The 20,825-nt window shown below is 44.0% G+C and overlaps 1 protein-coding gene across 2 annotated transcripts in view; it reads left to right on the forward strand.

Moving 5' to 3' along the window:
• LOC147009680 (WD repeat and FYVE domain-containing protein 2-like) overlaps nucleotides 1–20,825 on the forward strand; it is a 33,433-nt gene that overhangs the window by 9,780 nt on the left and 2,828 nt on the right. The window contains exons 6-11 of one of the 2 annotated variants that reach the window (XM_085860744.1): nucleotides 3,625–3,737; nucleotides 3,832–3,958; nucleotides 4,907–5,012; nucleotides 11,578–11,679; nucleotides 20,415–20,545; nucleotides 20,649–20,757. In XM_085860744.1, coding sequence (XP_085716870.1) covers nucleotides 3,625–3,737; nucleotides 3,832–3,958; nucleotides 4,907–5,012; nucleotides 11,578–11,679; nucleotides 20,415–20,545; nucleotides 20,649–20,757 — 688 coding nt within the window. The remainder of the gene's footprint in view (nucleotides 1–3,624; nucleotides 3,738–3,831; nucleotides 3,959–4,906; nucleotides 5,013–11,577; nucleotides 11,680–20,414; nucleotides 20,546–20,648; nucleotides 20,758–20,825) is intronic. The other variant, XM_085860746.1, reaches the window with a different exon arrangement.

Consider the following 20,825-nt stretch of genomic DNA (forward strand, 5'->3'; position numbering starts at 1 on the left):
GAATCCGTTGAGAGACTTTGATGGACCCCTAAACCTACTCCAAATCTGCTAATTTTTTGTTTCTTTGCATTTTTCAACGTCAGAAACGTTTTGGCAAACATGCCCACGAGAAATTCGAACTTTCATTTTTTTGGACCACCCTAATGGACATGCTAGACATTCTATGCAAATACATCCGGGCAGAGCGCACTGGGAACCGGGCATTACATTGACAGGCCATCCAGGAAATGCTGCCTTACCTGGCAGCCTCGGGCCACAACCAGTATGCCAAATCTGCGAGGGTGTATCTGCAGCAGATGTCCAACCTCAAAACTCAACATCCCAATGTCCAACAACGTTTTGATGAGGGGTTCCATGTGGTTCGACGAAGTGATCGCCTGTGGGCAGGTCTTTCATCTGACCTGATCATCGAACAAGTTCTGATGAGAAGTTTGAAGAACAGCGGGGGGCTCACACGAGGAGGACGAGGAATGACAGAGCAACAACGGCTGGTATGGCTACTATCAATGCCTGCCTGTGCAGAAATAAACCAGGTAATGCAGGAGCTCACAGGTGTGAACTACAACACTGGAGAGCAGAAGAAGGACATGACCAAGGCAAGACAATATCGTGACTGAAAGGACACACTGTCAGCTCTTCAGTATTTACAGGAACGGAATCTGTTCAGTAGTGATCCACGTCTGAGGAACATTGCCATTGGAGTTCATGCACACCCCACCGTCAACGTCGATACAGCACATGCTGTAGGAGCCAAAATATTGAAATCTATGGATGGGAAAACACCTGCCGAGTACACATTTAAGAGGAAAGACCAAGTTGTCACCCTCGGCATGAAGTCATCTGTCAAGATTGATGGAGAGCAAGTCCAGGTTGACCCACAACTCCTCTTCCAGAGACTGATCACTGTTGCACAGACAGCAGAAGAACTGGAGTCGGCCTTCAAATATGAACTGTGCAGCTATCCACCAGCCCTCTTTGATTCCTCTCTTCAGCTCCGAGAAGCGCACAAGCCAGTCTTTGCTGATGCCATCTGGGATCTTCTTGGATCCGATGTCCCAGACGATATCCCCAATGATGGGCAACAGTATGTTTTGGATGGCGGGGCACTTGTTCAACGCATTCTATGGTCTCGTGGATCTACATACAGAGACATATGCCAGCAGTACACTGATTATGTAACGAAGAAGTACGGAGATGCCATAGTCGTGTTTGGTTATGAGAGTACCAACACGAAGGACATGACACACCAGAGATGGTCTAAAGGGAATGCTGGCACTACTGTGACATTTACAGCTGACATGCGTCTCACAATGAAGAAGGAACAGTTTCTTGCCAATAGGCAAAATAAACAGCGATTCATTTTTATGTTGAGTGAAGAGCTTCAGAAGAAGAACTGTGAGACACACCATGCCTCAGGGGATGCTGATCTCCTGATTGTACTGAAGGCCGTGCAGTCTGCTACTGTCACCAACACTGTGTTAGTTGGTGATGACACAGACCTCCTCGTCCTCCTATGTTACCATGCAAGCTTAGAATCCCATGACATCTTCTTTTGTCCCGAGCCAAAGAAGAACACGAAGAAGCCTCGCATCTGGAACATCAAGGCTACAAAGAAAATGATTGGTACAGACATATGCAAGCACATACTGTCTCTACATGCAGTTCTTGGGTGTGACACGACATCTCGTCTTCATGGGATTGGAAAGGGAGCTTCCCTCAAAGTTCAAAGCAAAACAACACATTCCATGAGCAGGCCAAAGTTTTTGATACATATCCAGCTTCCGTATGTGATGTGGCAGATGCAGGAGAAAAAACATTGGTGATAATCTACAACGGAAAGTCAACTGACACCCTGGACACCCTCCGGTATCAGCGGTACTGGGACAAGGTGGCTTGGAGCTCCTCTCACGTGCAACCATAGACATTACCACCAACATCAGAAGCGGCAAAGTATCACAGCCTGTGCGTGTATCTGCAGGTCCAAGAATGGAAAGGATGTGCAGATGAACTTCTTCCGACAGACTGGGGTTGGCAGAAGTGTGATGAGGGTTTTGTGCCACTTCAGACATCAATAGCTCCAGCTCCTGAAAAGATGTTACGTGTCATTAGGTGCAACTGCCAGGCTGAATGTAGCACCATGAGATGCACATGCAAGAAGCACAACATTGAGTGCACTCCAGCTTGTGGAAACTGCAGGGGCTCTGGCTGCACAAACACTCCATGTGACAATGATGAGGATGATGATGACATTGTCGAGTTCTAACTTTAATATGCTTGATTTTTCTCAACATGTAAAGTAAGTTTATAATGGATGTAGTTTCTGAGTTTAATGCGAATTTTCATTTTCATTTCGAAACCTTCGTCAGGCAGATGTGATTGCCCCGAGTGGAATTGTGAATTTTGTCATGTTTCAATGATTTACATAATTATATTGTATTGCCATAGACTTGATTTCATCTTATGTCTTCAACATTTCTTTTTTTTTTTTTTTGGTCCAGGAGCCAAAATCGGTATCAGGTAAATATATTTTTTTTGGGGACAAAAAAGCTATAATTTCAATTTATTTTACCCTCAATACATTTTTACCCGCAATACATTTCACTTTTTTATAATTATTCTTGTATATCAATATACGGACCACAACTAGAAACAATTAGAATGCAGAAAAAGATATTTACATTTTAAAATATCAATCTTTACAATTTTCTCATTTTCCCCAAAGCCGGGTGGCGGCCATATTGGATTTCCATGATTTCAGGACTTTCCCCCCGCAGGATCCCTTAGGACTTTTTTTTTTCTGTCACTGAGGACATATCCAGGAATCAAAATCTGTTGAGTTTACTTTTGTTGCAATTTGTGGGAGATCATCCAACATTTTGACTGTACTAATACCCAAGAAGACTCGAAGCTGTAATCACTGTCAAAGGAGCTTCTATGAAGTATTGACTGGGGGGGGTTGAATACTTCTGAATGTTTCAAAAAACATGTTTTCACTTTGTCATTATGGGTACTCCTGCCCTCCCGGTGGGAGTAACCTTCTCGGCAAGCTTTTGGTGGGAAATGTTCTGTGGAACATTCTTGGAAATGTCCTTTATAATTTTTGAAATAAATTTTATTGATCACAACATATCCAATTCCATGTGATCTCATTCGAACCTTCCAACACGCTATTGTGATGACATTTTCTGCTGACACAAATGGTGCCAATGGAAACAAAAATGTATTCATGAAACATTTCATCATGTGTCATTAATTATTTTAGTTTTTAATGCTTTGTTTTTTTGTCAGGGCCAATGTAGCTATCTTGGCCCACCTTTGAAGACGTGAAGGATGCGAGGAAAAACTGTCACACCCAATTGGTCAATGCCACGACCAATCGACGAGTGAATATTAGCGACATAGCAACAGCCACACAACCTCTTTATTATTGTGTTCATAGATATCCCTTGATTAACAAGTGATTGGTAGTGCCTGTTTGACCTGACCTACAATGCTGTACTCTGCCCTTTCTTGTGTTGGAAGAACTTGTGGCCCTTGATGTGTGAGCTCATCCATGAGCCTTGTCCAATGTAATTGGAAAGAACCTGCCTGTGGGGATATTTTGTAACCTTGACAACAAAACAGGTTTGATGTGGAATCTCGATATGCTTTCGTGGGAGATTACTCGGGACAAATCTCCGTCCTGAAGCTTGACGGCATGACTTGTTCCACCATCAGCACACTCAAGGGCCATACAGGTAGTATTGCTCGCCCTGAGCCCACTCCGTGCTTGTTCACCTTCACCCTGTGCCCGCTGCCTCCACTTAAGGTTACATTGTTGTGTGCTTGCAGGAAGTGTCTATGCCCTTTGCTGGGACCCCATCCAAAAGCTGCTGTTTTCTGGCTCCTCGGACAGTTCGGTCATAATGTGGGATATAGGTGGGCAAAAAGGCCTGGCCATTGAACTTCAGGGTCACAGGTGAGATGGTGGTTGATTGGTGAATGGAACTGACCTTTATAGATTGTTCATTATTTCTTGTCCTGCCTGGTGTTGGCTTGATTGTGAGGGTGGCAGGCTTGGGATCTGAGGATCTTGAGTTCAAATCCTACTCAGCCATTGAATTAATACCAGGTGTGGTTGGCTCAGCCTGTCATCCTTCTGAGGTTGACAAAAATGAGTCCCAGCTTGCTGGGATGATTTAGCCATTTGAGTATCCTGCATCGGAGTGGTAACCCATGCAGGACTATGCCCAATAGCCCAGGAGACTGCTTCGGCAGCACCAACGCTCTGTACAGAGTATGGTCCTGATGGATGGATGGATTATTTCTAATACTTCTCGTGTCTGCTGAAAGTTGTTTAAAAAAAAAATTAAATTTTTTTTAGATTTTTCTGAATTTTTCTTTTTCTTTTTTTAACCTTATCTGGTGTCGCCACCAGATGTGGTGACAAAGTTCTGAGGTATTTTTTTTTTTGAAACAAAGGTGGGCCAAGATAGCTACAGCTATTAGGACAAAGGGATGGATAGTTTGCAGAGTATAGCATTTACTCAATTGGCTGAGCAAACTCAGATTTTTGTATCATGTCATTGACATGCAATACACCAGTTTATCTTGTGGGAGCTCATAAACCAAGTTCACCTCATGCAAATTATATGCTCCTATCTTTGGTACCATACTGGAATCTGGTGTGCCTGCGTACCTTATAGGATCGCAAAAGCTTTCGCCAATCTCTTCCAAATTTTGTATACGTACCGGTGGTACCTAGGGTGTGGTTATGGGCACCAAATAATACCTCCCTCCCCTGGCCTGATTTCTACGAATTTCCTTGAGCGTTTACCTTCCAAGACCGATTGATGTACTTTAATCTGTTTGAAGTCCACGAGTATGCAGTTTGTGGATGTGATCTGATGTATTTGAACATTCTTAGGAACAAGGTGCAAGGTCTGTGCTTTGCCCAGCCAACACGGCAGCTTCTCTCATGCAGCTCTGACGGTCTTCTTGTTGTTTGGAACATGGATGTCCACAGGCAAGAGGTACGAGTATCTTTCCACTCCAGTACGAATGTACAAATGGTGACTTGTGATGTACAATAGCATAAGAGTTTTTCTTGTGTTTTGACCAGCCATGCATCGAGGTGACGTGATCGAAGGAATCGACTCTCCCACCAAGGCCGTGTCCAAAATGCTGGGTGCATTCACTCGCAAATAGGTTTCCTCCAAATTTTACCTCTAAATTGGTTCTTCCAAGGGTCTACATTCCCCTCTGAGGGAATCTCATGTTGAAATCACAACCGTGTTTACTCGATGTCTGTCTATCGTTGCGTTGGGATGCACGCCATCACACATTTGTGTTGTACGTTGTGTAACCATTTTATTAGTCAGGTCAGGTTCAGGTTAGGTCAGGTCAGGTGTCAGGTCAGGTTCGATCTGTGACCTGCTACAGGTACCATGTAAACCTGTACTAACCTGTTCCATGGTCGGGTTGTCGGCGACTAAACCGTCTCCCCCACCAGGTTTTCTGGTGAGGAGGGTGTTTGGATATGGACACCCAGCAGGATTAAAAACAAAACCTGTCAAAGGGCGGAGGAGCTCCTTGTGGGCCAACGGCCATCCATATCTAGTGCCCAACTGTGTCTGCGGACGTCCTCCTGCAGTTGGGCTACTTCTTATTAGGAGGTTGGTGGCAGGATTTGCACTCCGGCCACCGTAAAACCCTTCATTCCGCAAAACGCAAAAACGCAAAAAAATCTGAAAACCCACTCCGTGGGAGTACCTCCTGTGCAGCTTCCCTTCGCAGGGCAGCTCACCGGATGACGGGATTGGGGCAAAGCCTTCGGGACCCCCAATCGTTGATAGGAGGGAAACCACGGGGTAACATCCCTGGGTCAGATTGCGGGAGAGTGTGTCGGAGTGGTGCTGAGGTGTCGTCCACCAGACGGCGGTCTCCTTGGGTTAACCTGAGGCGGTCCCTTCGGGTGGGTGCCTGGAATGTCCTATCCCTAAGAGAGGATGATCACCTGTCTCTGTTATCATCTGAGCTCAAGCGTTTGGACATCGGGATTGCAGCTCTCTCTGAGGTTCGGAGACCGGATTGCGGCGAGATAATGGTGGGTGGTTACACCTACTATTGGTCTGGTCGCTCTGATGGTTACCATACCCAAGGAGTTGCTGTAACTGTGTCCAATAAGCTGACCCCAATGATAATTGAGGTAACACCGGTCAACGAGCGTATTATGAGATTAAGGATTCGTCACTCCTTAGGTGTCATTTCCCTGGTCTCTGTTTATGCTCCGACTGAGGCGAGTGATCTCACCGTGAAGGATGCATTCTACGCCACACTCGAGTCTGTGGTTGATCAGTGCCCCAGACGAGATACACTTCTAGTCTTGGGGGATTTCAATGCATCGACTGGAACTGATAGGGACGGTTATGAGGTGTGTGTTGGTCCCCATGGGTCAGGAACTATGAACCAGAATAGCACTAAGTTCCTTGACTTTGCAAGAAGTCATGGACTTAGGGTGGCTGCGCCCACAAGCTCATCGCTGGACTTGGTATTCCAACGCTGGCGGTGTGGCAAAGGAGATTGACCATGTCCTCATTGACGGTCGTTGGAGGATGATCCAGAACTGCAGGGTCTACCGGAGTGCTCAGTTCCTCAATACTGACCACAGGCTTGTTGTAGCAACTCTAAAGCTGCACCTTAAATCCTGGAGAATGGTACCATCCCAGCCGAGGCTGGATGTTGCCAAGCTCAGGGATGAGAGAGTAGCTGAGGAGTTTGCAAACAGGCTGAGTGGACACTTGGGGGGTCTGGGTGCTTTGGGGGTCCTGAAGAGTTGTGGAGCGCCTTCAAGACCACCGTCCTTGATGTTGCCGGTGGATGCCTTGGAGCTCACCGCAGGGCAAAGAAGAATTTTGTCTCTCAAGGGACACTGGATACCATTGACCAGAGTCGCAGGGCCAGGCTGAATGGCAGAGCTGAGCTGTTCAGGGAGCTGAGGCGTAAAACTGTACGTGCACTGAGGGTGGACAAGGAGGCCTATGTGCGAGGAATCTGTGAGGGGGTAGAGCATCACCTGTGGACAGGTGATTCTCGTCCCGCTTACAGGGGAATTCGCGCATTACGTTCATCCAAGCCCATCCCTCGGAGCACTACAGTTCGAGCAGAGAGTGGTAGGCTCTTGACAGAGGAGTCTGAAGTGAAGGCCCGCTGGGCCGGTTACTTTGAGCGGTTGTACCAGGCTGATCCCCCAACTGTCGAGTTGGACGTCAAGGGTGTTACAATCCCTGTTGCTGACCCTCGAATCAACTGTGGTCCACCTACGCTTGTGGAAACACGGGCTGCGGTGAACCAGTTGAAACGGGGCAAAGCTCCAGGGATCTGTGGCATCCATGCCGAACTTCTCAAGGCTGGTGGAAATGCTGCACTCGTGTCGTTGCATGCAGTTTTGTGCTCTGCCTGGAACACAGGCATCATCCCAACTGACTGGAAGAGGGGCCTTGTTGTCCCTCTCTGGAAAGGGAAGGGTGATCGCCAAGACTGCAACAACTACCGAGGGGTGACGCTGCTCTCAGTGCCGGGCAAGGTCTTTGCTCGGATAATTCTCGATAGGGTTCGCCATCATCTGCTTGAGCACCAGCGTCCAGAGCAGTCAGGCTTTACACCAAAGAGGTCAACGATTGACCGTATCCTTGCACTTCGTGTCCTCACCGAACGCAGACGAGAGTTTCGGCAGGGGCTGCTTGCAGCCTATGTTGATCTCTGTAAAGCGTTCGATTCAGTGAATCGGGACGTCCTCTGGAGGATTCTTGGTCTTCGTGGGGTGCCACCTAAACTGATCGATCTGATGTCTGAACTCTACTCTGGTACTGAGAGTGCTGTGAAGTGTGGTGGTACCATCTCTGACTTATTTCCAGTTGTTACTGGAGTTCGTCAGGGATGTGTACTTGCTCCCACACTTTTCAGCACTTGTATGGACTGGATTCTAGGGAGGATGTCGGAGAGATCAAGTTGCGGTGCGTCATTTGGGAATGTCAAGATCTCGGACCTTGACTTTGCAGATGATGCAGTCATCTTTGCGGAGACTTTAGACATCCTCTTGGGGGCCCTCGAGGTGCTGAATGAGGAGTCGGAGCCGTTGGGATTACGGGTTTCTTGGGTCAAAACTAAGATCCAGGCTTTCGGTGACATCTTGGATGCTGCTGTCCTGTCTGTGTCTGTTTGTGGTGAGGATGTTGAGGTCGTGGAGAGATTCACTTACCTTGGCAGTGATATTCATGTCTCTGCCGGCTGCGAGTCAGAGGTCAATAGACGTCTGGGTCGGGCCTGGGGAGTCATGGACTCACTGGATCATGGGGTGTGGCGCTGCCGGTACCTGTGCGGGAGGACGAAAGTCCGAGTCTTCAGGTCCTTGGTACTTCCAGTCTTGCTCTATGGGTGCGAGACTTGGACTCTGACCAAGGATCTGAGACGGAGACTTAATTCCTTTGGTACCAGGTCTCTTCGGAGAATCCTTGGCTATCGCTGGTCGGATTTTGTGTCCAACGAGCGGTTGCTGAGAGAGACTCGGATGAGATTTGTTACCTGCATAGTCCGTGAGCGTCAGTTGCGGCTGTATGGACATGTGGCTCGTTTTCCTGACTCTGATCCTGCTCACCAGATTCTCTCAGCGAGGGAGTCTCATGAGTGGAGGAGGCCAGTGGGTCGACCACGTGCCTCATGGTTGCAACAGGTTGACCATCATCTCAAGGAGATGGGGATGGGCCTGGCATCTGCCTGGGGGATGGCCAGACGGAGGCCCCTGGAGTACCGGCGGAAAGTGGACGCAGCGACGTGCTGTTCTGGCACATGCTCCCATACCTGACCTGACCTAACCATTTTATTCATCTTTGAATCGTTGCGGTGTTCGAGCAGTTTACCTTTTTTTTCTTTTTTTCTTTTCTTTTTTCTTCGTTTGTTTTAAGATGGAATGTCAAACGGCACGGATTGCAAGTGGGGTTAATGAAGTGATTGAACCAGTCCATACATGTTGTTCTTTGGGATCTTTAGCACTGGCAAGCAGACATAAATTGGCTTTACATGCCCTTCCAAGTGGCATGCTCTGATGCAAGCCTTGCCTGAATAACTACAATTGTTGCCAAATTGTGCACTTTTTTTTGTTGTTTTCTGAAACGAAATTGCGCATCAAACACAACGAGGGCGAAGTTGATGGCACGCCATCGCAAATCCCCACACTTCCCACCAAAAGCAACGTTGGAAGATGGCAAAAAGTTCAACCAGGAATGACCCAACATCAAATTTTGAGTTGAATTTTTCTTTTTTTACCGTTTTGACCCCTGTGCCCCCAAGTCCTCACCCCCTGAGGCTTGAATTGTGGGTCAAATCCACAAATTGGTTACATATTTCATGCATCCCCCAATGTTGATCGCAGATACAGTAAATCCTTAAATATCACAGGGGTTACGTTCCTGGAAAATGTCACGATACTTAAAGCCGCGATGGTTACAACCGATTTTGTGTGGCAACAAGGGGATTGGGTCCCAGGCTTCCAGAAAAATATTGAGGAAGGTGGATGGCAGCACAAAATAAACACATCGCAATTTAAATAAACGTGTAAAATAAATATAAATCATCTTTGCGATAAAGTGTCCTACATTGAAGCAGATTAAAATGGATATGGTTGTCAATAACCTTCTGTAATTTGTCGAATATATCTTTCTCTCTTTCTTTCTTTCTTTCTTGCTGCCAATGCAGCTTCCTGAGCAAGAGCTATACTGGGTGGTTTGCCATTGCTTTCCCAGCAGTAGTTGGGGCAGGAATTTGTAATTTGTTCATGGTGCCAGTGATAGCTCGCATACTCTTCGCAAAGGACACCTTGGGGTCTTACCCCGTTTATGTGTTTCTTTTTAAATCATTCTAGAGCTCCTAATAAAAAACACGCTCTCATCTCGACCAACTTTATCCAAAACCATCACTTTCCTCGGCTTGTTTTGCATTTGGTTCACCACGAGAAAGTTTTCCTCTTGGGAGCCATGGATAAAAACCACTTTGGCCAATAATAACCAAAAACAAAGGAATTTATTTCGATTACATGGAAGATTACACCGAAGGTAGTGTTGACACGAACATAGGTGCAGCACAGTGGTGTACACGCTGCATGTCTCAGTTACCACAGCAGAATCGCTGATTTACAATTACATGTGTAACGTCAAAACTGTTAACAACAATCTCTTTTCTCCATCGTTAAAGGCGGGTGAGAAACAACAAAAGGCTCGTAGTGTGAGGAGTAACCGTCACAACTCGTCTCAAAAACCGCGATGACTAAATCGGTCCAACTCTATCATATCATATATCTCTATCATTGAGAAAGAATTGTCCACAATTCATCAAAACCTGTGATATTTAAGGGTTTTGCTGTACAATGTTTAGTTTTTTAAATGTTCCTGTAATTGTACAAATTATCCAAAGTTTTTGATAATTGACCATGCCCCAGTGAGAGAAGCTAAAAATGATACTGCTCTTGCACTTTGTGCCATGTGGTGATCGTAACTACCAAGCTTGATGAATTTCTGCACAACCATTTAGGAGAAAATCGTGTGATGGACGGAGGTAATTACGGTATCTCCCCGTTTTTTAGGTCAACAAATGTGACGAAGAATTGATTCAATTATGGTGAAGGTCCAAATCCAGATACGAGAATTTAAGTGATTCTTCACCATTGAGTGATAGGGCTAAAAACTATATTTTGCACGATGTTTCAAAAAGGTGGAAGAGTTGGGTCTGCGACAAGAACGAGCTGATTAGATTTTGGTTAAAGCCCATCAGTGGGATACAAAATGTAAACTGTTCAGCCTGGCGGAGGTATGCGCTCTCCCAAGTGCCCCTTCTAGTTTCATTTGTTTCACAAAAAGTGGGGTTACATTTTGAAAGTTCAAAATTACATTATAAAAAAGTGTTTTGGGAGGATTGGTCAAATATTGACATCCAAACCTCATTTACCTCAAAGCAGATGAATGCTTGTTCCGAGTGATTATTTTCCAAGTTGAACATGCTTGATCTCATAAATTTTTTATTACAAAAAATAATGTTTTTCTTGGATGGGAGACCACAATGGAAGGCCGGCTGATAGGATTCGTTGGTCAAGTGCTCTACTCTGAGCTGTCTGATCATGCATGTCTCTTGCCGTCGAGTCATATCTGACTTGAAACCTCCCAAAGCAGTGCATGCATTGCTGACAGACACTGCATCTGAGTATACCATCCTACGGGGATGTAAAGTTTGATTTCCCTTTGCGTTTTGGTTGTGGAAGATTCTGTAGTACCTCTCAAAAAGGGTGAGTGATTGGTGAGAAACGAGAGAATGAAAATGATAGGTTGAGTCGATAAGCTATGGAAGCAGTTTCCAAATGACCAATTTCCTTATCTATTATTTTGAATACCCTTCATCCTTCAGTGAAATTTCCTTTTGATTAACTTGGACCTCAAAAAATGTATTTCCCTTCTAAGAGTTAAGGTTTTTTTTCTTCATTTTGTGGTGTCTGTGCATTGTCTGAACCATTGTGTGGAACATTAGTGTCTCACAACCCACTGCCTTGAACAGACACCCGAATGGTTGGACAGTGATTGCTGCCAGACGTGCTCACAGCCCTTTTTCTGGAACTTCAAACAGATGTGGGACAGTAAGACTATTGGCCTACGCCAGGTAAACATTTGCTTGGAGTATGTCAGGCTAAGAACGGTGATCGTATTGCTCACATGTGTTTGGTTTCAAGTACATTGTACATCAAGGCTGTCGGGGCTGGTGTGGTGGTATGTGGGTGGACCTCGTGTTAATCAGTCGCCCTGAAGGGGTTGTGAGTGTGAGCATGCGTGCTGTGTTGCGATAGATGCCAAACTTCAAACATCGGAAGGCCTCCCCAATCCCCATGGAGTATAGTTCATTGAAAACTCTGTCGTAGGTCACATGCTATGATGACCAAATTGAATTAAAGGAAAAAAAGTTAGATATCTTCTCTGAAACCGCTCAACGAATAAAATTGAAAATACTGTAGTCATGTGATCAACTCCCCATATGGTCTACAGGGTGACAACGATGTCATTTGTGAAGTGGTGTTCCAGTCATAATTGGTTGAATCAAAAATCCTGTCAAATTCAAATAATGTAATGGTGACTCAGTGTTGGGTGTGATCGGGATATACCTGATCTGGTTGCCTGCCTGTACAAGTATGATAGAGATGTTTTGATTCTTATCCGTCATGGGATGGATTGTGAGCACAAGCCCATACTTCTGTGTTCACCTGCTGGAGTCTTGAGGGGGGAGTGGCTGCCCACCCATAATGCATTGCTGACCTGGGCCTCAGATGCTGGCGTGCTCGTAAGGGGGGAAAACGTACAGGCTTATTGATATGATTTCGTACATACTCTCTTCGCCCTCCGCTCCCTGAGATGTTTTTGTCCAATGTTCGTTCCTTGAAGTTCAAAATCGATGAACTATTCTATTTGGTGAAAATGAAACGGGATTTTAAGGATTGCTCCGTGTACTGCTTCACTGAAACGTGGATTGACCTTTCTATCCTTGATTCTACTGTTCTTCTGCCTGTCGGCACACTCAATAGAGCTGATCATTTATTTGATTTGGTTGGTAAATCCAAGAAAGGTGGAGTGTTTTTTTTATGATAAACCAAAGGTGGTGCAATGATACCAGTGTTTTATCCACACTTTGCACCTCTCGTATTGAAACACTAACCATCAAGTGCAGACCGTATTACATGCCTCGAGAGTTTTCCTCACTTGTATTGGTGGCTGTGTACCTTCCTCCACAGGCACATGCTCCGACTGCTATTGGGGTACTTGCTGATCATGTGATTTCAGTTGAGAACTCTTTCCCTGATAGTCATGTTCTCATTCTTGGAGAGTTTAATCACACTACTGTACATTGGAATCGGAGCCCCCAAAGTATAAACAGCAAGTGAAGTGTTCGACCAGAGAGAGGAAAACGCTGAATCTGCGATATAGTACGTCCAGCGATGCTTGTGCTGTTTCCCGTGCCCCGCTCAGCTCTTCTGATCACTCCATGATTTACCAGCAGAAGCTTAAAACTGCTAAACTGCAGATTTGTATTGTTAAACGCTGGGACCAGGATTCCATTCAACAATTCCAAGGCTGCTTTCATTGTACTGATGGGGCCTCTTTTGTTGGTGCCTGTGTTGACTTGCACGAGTACACTGATGTAGTCACGTCATATGTTCATTGTTGCAAAGAATCCCAACCAAGATGAAATCAAATCATGGGCAAATGACAAACCGTGGTTTAAAAGTGGTCATGGGGCAAAGCTGAAAGTAAAGGAAGCAGCACATGAGCAGTGATCGAGTTCTGAACAAGAAAGCTAAATATGATGTGCAGAGGGAGATTCACAGGACAAAATCAATCAGAGTATCGACAGAATCTAGAGTCCCAGTTCTTAACTAATAATGCTCAAGCTGTTTGGCAAGGTCTTCAGAATATTTATCTTTATAAGCAGAATAATCGTGTCATAAATATTGAAGACCCCAAGTTTCCTGACAAGTTAAACAAGTTCTTCAGCCGCTTTGATCGCCAGAATACCGTGCCTGTTACAGTTTCTTTCCCAGTTGCCGATTCACTGCTTCCTCAGCCTTTTACTGTGGAGGAGGCCGAAGTGAAGCATCTTTTCAGGAAACAGAATATCAGAAAAGCAGCTGGTCCTGATGGTGTTTCAACTGCAACTCTTGAGCATTGTTCACAACAGCTCTCCTCTGTTTTTGCTTGTATTTTCAACAGTTTATATTTCCTCTGTTTTCAATCTTCCATTGCTATCCCTGTCTTTAAAAAAATCGAAGATGACAACCCTTAACGATTTATCGAACCATGACTCGAACCTCAGTGGTGATGAAGGTGTTTGAGTGTTTGGTTCTCAAGCACCTGAAGAATCACCACTTGTTGACTCGATCCTCTTCAGTTTGCCGATTGGGAAAAGAGTTCGGTTGATGATGTTGCCTTATTTCTTCTTTTTGTTCTTTAACATCTCGAATTTTCAAATTGTTATGCTTGTATTCCTTTTTTTTTTTTAATTGATTTTAGTTCTGCTTTTAATACCATTGTCCCTCAGAAACTCTTTTCTTTAATAAAATCCAGTCCCTTGGCCGTCCTCCCTCAATTTGCTCCTGGATTTTGGATTTTTCTCCTTAACAGATTGCAAACAGTAAAAAAAAAAATAATGAGTTGTCCACGACTATTGTCTTTAATACTGGTGCCCCACGAGGGTGCGTGCTGTCACCTCCTCTCTATTCCCTTTTCACCAATGATTGGGTGTCTCATCCTGAGTCTGTGCAGCTCGTGAACTTTGCCGACAACACGACCATCGAGGGTATCATCGTGAATTCCGATGAGTCAAAATACATTCAGGAAGTCAGTGGGTTTGTGTCATCGTGCAAACGCAACAACCTCGAATTGAGTACTGCAAAGACTAAGGAGATGGTTGTTGACTTTCGTAGTACAAAAAGTTCAGTTGATCATCTTACCTTCAATGGTGAAGTTATTGAAATTGTTGACTGCTTTAAACTTTTCAGTACAACCATTACCAGTAGTTTAAAGTGGGACCACAACACGGTTATTATTATTAGGAAAGCTCAGCAATGCCTCTACTTTGTGCGGCAGCAAAATAAATTTGGCCTTCACAGGGAGATTCTCATCGTTTTATCCTGCCATTATAGGTGTGTGTGTGTGTGTGTGTGTGTGTGTGTGTGTGTGTGTGTGTGTGTGTGTGTGTGTGTGTGTGTGTGTGTGTGTGTGTGTGTGTGTGTGTGTGTGTGTGTGTATGTCTGGCTTTTTTCGTGGTACTATGGTGCAGTAATTGGTCTTTATTTTGATTCCTTTCTCATCTCACTCTTTAGCTCTGATGAAGGGTTAAGAGTCTGAAACCTTAGCTTCTCCTGGCGGTTAGCATACATTGATAAATGTCCTGTTGATTTAATATATTGCTCCACATTTTCACAAAACATGAAAGGATGAGCCTTTCATTTTGCTGCAGATCATATTAAAATAGTTTTTTTTTTCTTGTCTGTCTGTCTGTTCACTAATTGAAGTCCTTGAACAGCTTGGCCAATCTCCATCAAATTTTGCATACGTGCTATAGTGGGGTGGCTGGGGTCAATTTTCAAGACAATCGTTACAGGGCGGACAAAAGCACCAAATTTTGCATGAGGCTTCTATTGGCCATGGGAAACAAATTTAGAAAGGGATCCCCGATAAAATATTCACAGCATGCGATGTACGCAGCAAAATCCAAGATGGCCACCAGGAAAATGAAAAATCCCATATCTGTAGCTGCAGAAGTGCTATTGATATGAATTTGTCAAAATAGGGGTTGTCAGGGTCCAGGAATTTGATTTTGTGCATGTCAAGCAAAAAAATAAAAAGTTTTATGAATTTTTTTTAAATCAAAAAGATTAATTATCTTCATGTATATTGTCAGAAATAATGAGGATAAGCTTTCCAAATGCATACCATTAACACGAGTTTGAAATATTAATACAAATGAGTAAATTTACAACTGATGGACATTAGAAACATACATGAGTAATGCTATTCAACATACAGCTTCAATGCCAGGAGTGTCTATAAAGCCTTTTTGTTTGTGTGATAACATTTTGTGGCACCCCATGTGACCTACTTCTCTACCACACCCAAGATGAAGTTACAGTTGACACATGCATGGATGGGTTGATCAACATTAATTGTAAGTCAGCTGAAACTATTATAAAAACAAGTGATTTTTGTAAAATATAATACATTTAGACTGCACATCAACAACAACCGTGAGGGTGACTTGAAGGATTTTTTTTTCACATGAAGTGCAGTCGTTCCCTCCATCTCTGTCAAATCTGGGTAGACTCTATCTGACAGGCACAAAGTCTGAACTCTTGAAATGTTTGGAGGAACCAGGTCAGCCTGAACCACCTATTAACTTTGACTGTAAAGTTTTGGACGGTGCTGTCATTGTCCATTGTCTGACGACTAATGCTGTCAGCACATTTGATGAATATAGCAGCAAGGTCTTCTTTCCATACGTGCCAAAGCAGCTAGATAGCAGCAAAAGGGTTGACATTGTTTGGGATACGTATCTTCCTGGCAGTTTGAAGGATTCCAAAAGAGAGAAACAAGGAAAAGGCATTAGAAGGAAAGACTCTGGCTCAGAAAAACTGCCCACCAACTGGCCAGACTTTTTTCGGAATGTAATGAACAAAAAGGAACTGTTCGACTTCCTCTCGAATAAGGCTGGTGAAATGATATGCCCTCCCAACAAAGCTATACACATAACGTCGGGTAGGTTTATTCACACACCATTACAGATAGTATGATAAATTCAAGGATTATAATTGAGTTAATATGCTGAATACAGTATATATTTTGCTTGCTTTTGGGGAGTCAGTTATATCACTGGGCTGTGATGAAGACATGTTGGATTGCAACCACGAGGAGGCAGATTCTCGAATACTGGTCCACGTTCAGGATGCTTTTGCGCATTGGGCAAAGTCACTTGAAGTCTGTACTTTGGACACCGTTGTAGTTGTGATACTAATTGGCAAATACCATTGTCTCCAGATAGTCCAACCTAAGGCTGATATATGGGTGGCCTTTGGAATGGGAAAGTTCAGATACTACAGCATCAACAAAATCTGTTTCAGTCTTGGACAGCAAAAATCTCAGGCAATGCCAATGTACCACGCATTCACTGGGTGCGATACGACATCGTCTTTTTGAGAAAGAGGCAAAAAATCAACCTGGCTGGCCTGGCAGTCGTACAGTGAAGTGACAAACACTTTCATACCTGGTTGAGCATCCTTTCCACCCTCTTGATGCATCATCTCCTCACTTCAAAAAGCTTGAAAGGCTTGCAATAATCATCTATGACAAAACCAGCCCCCTGGAGAATGTTATGGCCCGGTCACACCTTGACGTTTTAGCCAGCGATGGCAACGTATTAAAATGTATGTAAAACGCTGGCTTATGTTGAACTTTTGATGTGTTTTTTTTTTAAGATTCGGACGTATTCATAGCGACTTGGTCTTATGTATAACGCATTGGTAATGGACACAGAACGTTTCGTTGTGTTATAGATAACTTATACCAACGAATGCTGAGCCTGTTGTCGGCCTACACAACCGATGCCCAACGATAGTCTAACTTAGGCATAGCGCGTTGCACGCATCAACGACGATGTAGTGACGTAGCCTATTAAAAGGCTGACGCACAACGATTCGAATCATAACTGCCGTAGAAATGGAAGTGACAACATCGCGGTCACACCTTGGCGATCTTGCCAGCGTATGCCGACCTAAGAAAAATGTATCTAAAACGTTGGGGCACGTCAAATACGGTATGAGTAAGTTTGTTATACGTGAGTAGAACGCTAAAGTATGCTATCATACGTCGTAGTAAGTAGAGTACGTCAAGAAATTTTAAACATGTTCAAAATTTTTGGATGTACTCGGCGTATGACACACGTTCCGCATGCGATGGGGATAAGTTTTACACACCGTATGTGGACGCTTACACACGTCCACAAAGGCTACTTATAAGCTACTCATAAGTCGAAACACGTCGCGGTAATGTCTTTTTTACGCAAAACTTATTTCTAACTTATGTTTGACGTGCTTTGAACCAATTCTTTACGTAGTCCCAACACACGTCGACGTATGTAGACGTATTCCAATGACATCTTCCGGTCGACAAAAAAATAAATGAACGTGTTTCTAGCTTACAACTGCCATATAAAGACGTGTTCCCAGCGGTTTTGGGAATTGGTATATAAAAATGCTGCTCATAAAAGGGGAACCCAACAGTGTTTTCGAGTCCTTTTTGAGTCTATGTCCATGTCAGCAGTAACAGTATCAGTATTAGTATTAGTAGTAGTTTGTTCATGTTGGCAGTAGTAGGTGAGTGTGAGGGGGAGGGTGTGGGTTATGATGGATCCTCCTTGCGTCCGCGTGTCCACGGGTAGGAGACATCTTTGCACCATTGTTCGAAGTTCTTCGCGGCAAATTTTTTTATGGGGCTTTTTCAACAATGAGCTATAGCTTGTTTTTACGATTTAGGTCTAATCATAACGGGTTGGACAAATGCGCAATGAACTAATAATGTGCATAGAGCGCTTTGATTACTTATAGATACGATATACCAACGAATAATTATCGTGAAGCCGGCGTTCACAAACTATGCCCAACGATAGCCTAACTTATCCATATCGTGCGGCAGTTTATCTTTGCCAGTGACGTGGGGTTTGCTATTCATAGGCTGCCACTCAACGATTTAAATGGCTGCATCTCCACTATTGAAAGTAGACGCTTGTGCTCAACAATTGGATTTTTTTTACACTCAACGACTTTTAAACGGTACCATTCAGCTATTTTCATTGTTTACAATGAACGATTTAAATTGCTGTCACTCGCCTTTGTTTTTTGACGCTGGGGTTTTGAAATTTGAAGCGTTTCTTCTGAACATGTTAAAACGCTCAAACTCGACTATTTTAAATAGATGCTGCCGATGGACAACTGGAATCATAGCCAAGCTCGACATCGAAGTCTGAACATCCTCGTCATGCTGAAGAAAAGTTTGAAGAATGCTGCAAATAAGTGTCCTGGCCGTGGCCGTGGACGCTGACGCAGTGACGATCCATTATACCGACGTCTTTCAGCCTATGGGTAACTTAAAAGTAACGTCTGTCGATGTGTGGCAACGATCGCGTAACGTGCCAACAACACGTTAATCATAGGTTAGAAATAAGTTTCGGGTATGCTAAACATTACCTCGGCGTGTCTCAACTTATGATTAACTTACAAGTAGCATGTGTTGACGTCTGTCAACGATCGCAGACCGTGCATACAACTTGTGGCCAGCGTAGCGGAACGTGTGAGTCATACGCCGGCATACGTCGTGAAATTTCAAGCATGAAAAAATTTGAGGACAACCAAAAAGTACAACGTTTAAAGCCAACATACAACGACGTATGGCAGTGTTTTTCAGCGTGCTCTCAATGTTATCAAAACTTACCCATAACGTATTCAACGTGTGCCAGCGTTTTAGAAAAAAAATTCAAAAATCGGCATACGTTGGCTAAAACGTCAAGGTGTGACCGGGCCTTTAATGAAGCTAGGCTTGACATATTCTGCCACAAAAATCGGACAATGGACAAATTGCCACCAATGCAGGAAATTAAAATAATAAAAAATTATGATAAATTGTTAAAGGTGGTGTTTTTTGGACAAATAGTAATCTAAATATTTCTCATTTTCTCGGATGCTTTGCTTCACCATGCCTGCAGAGCAGTATACCAAGCTGGAATTTGGGCACAAAGTACTGAGGTACAGATGGTGTGTCCAGATCCCCAAGATTTTGGATGGAGCAAAATCAATGACATTTTGGTGCCAACATGGATCACTATCCCCGAAGTATCCAGAGCTTGTAGAGAGCTGATCAAATGTTGTTGTGAGGGTGACTGTTCACACTGTTAGTGTGGCAAGGCCAACCTCAGCTGCACTCCTCTGTTCAAATGTAAATGTAACTAAGAGGGATACATCACTTTCATGAAAAGCAAGAAAGCCACCTCATATCAGTTGTTGTGCTGCTTATTTTGGTATATTGATTGACTTGTCTGAATCATAATATATTGTTCAGGAATTATATTACACATGTATTGATATGCTGTATAAATAAACTAATATATTATTGAAAAAGTTCTATTTTTGAAGTCGTATGTCATAATGACAAAATAAGCTGGCAGAGGACATTCGTATGTGTAAAATAATGTTTTTTGACCCTAAAACCTCCCATTTTGACACCAAATTTATGTTGATAGCACTTCTAGAACCAGAGATATGTGATTTTAAATTTTCGTTGGGGGGCATCTTGGATTTTACTGCGCTGATCGCGTACCGATAATATTTCATCAGGGCTTCCCTTCTAAATTTGTTTCCTATGGCCAAAAGAAGCCATATACAAAGTTTGGCGCTTTTGTCTGCCCTGTAACGATTAATTATCACCCTAAGCCACACCAGTACTCGGGGTAACCAGGCACATAATTCCCTTCACCTCACTGCCTCCGAGGATTGGAGACTTGTAATTTTTGGCCTGTACATGTTGTTTACTAAAGGAATATTACGAGCCACAGGCACAAAATAGTCAAAAATTATCACCCCTTCCCGCTCCCAAGCCTCTCCCAGAGGTAGGGGGTGTTTCTCATGTAATAATAAAAAAAGAATGTGATTCAAAAAAATAGTGTGTACATACATACATACATACATACATACATACATACATATATTGGTGGCATTGATCCTCTCATCCACCCACTGCCCCTCTGTATCTTGGCAATGTTGAGTTGTTATTCATTGCCAATCTAACTTTTTGGTCCACCCTTAGCACCACTGTCGGAAATGTGGAAAAGCTGTGTGTGCAAAGTGCAGCTCCAAGCGTTCCACGATTCCCCTGCTCGGGTTTGAGACTGAAGTGCGTGTCTGTGATTCCTGCTATGACACTATTACGGACGAAGAGTGAGTTTGCAACGTCTCTGTCTCTGTCTCTGTCTCTGTCTCTGTCTCTGTCTCTGTCTCTGTCTCTTATCACTGCCTTCTTTGGAACCTTTCCCTGCCATAGCCGAGCACCTACAGCCACGTTCCATGAAAGTAAACACAGTGTGGTGAATATGCAGCTGGATCTGACACGAGGATGGCTTCTTACGTCTGGTACCGACAAGGTCATTAAGGTATGAGGGATGCATTGGGAGCTAAAGGGATCTGCTGCTTGTGTTGACGAGGCGGCACTCCGTATCCA

This window comes from Eptatretus burgeri, chromosome 17 (assembly GCF_056783735.1).
Source record: "Eptatretus burgeri isolate ZD-2024b chromosome 17, Ebu_testis_v1, whole genome shotgun sequence".
In the NCBI taxonomy this organism is placed as follows: domain Eukaryota; kingdom Metazoa; phylum Chordata; class Myxini; order Myxiniformes; family Myxinidae; genus Eptatretus; species Eptatretus burgeri.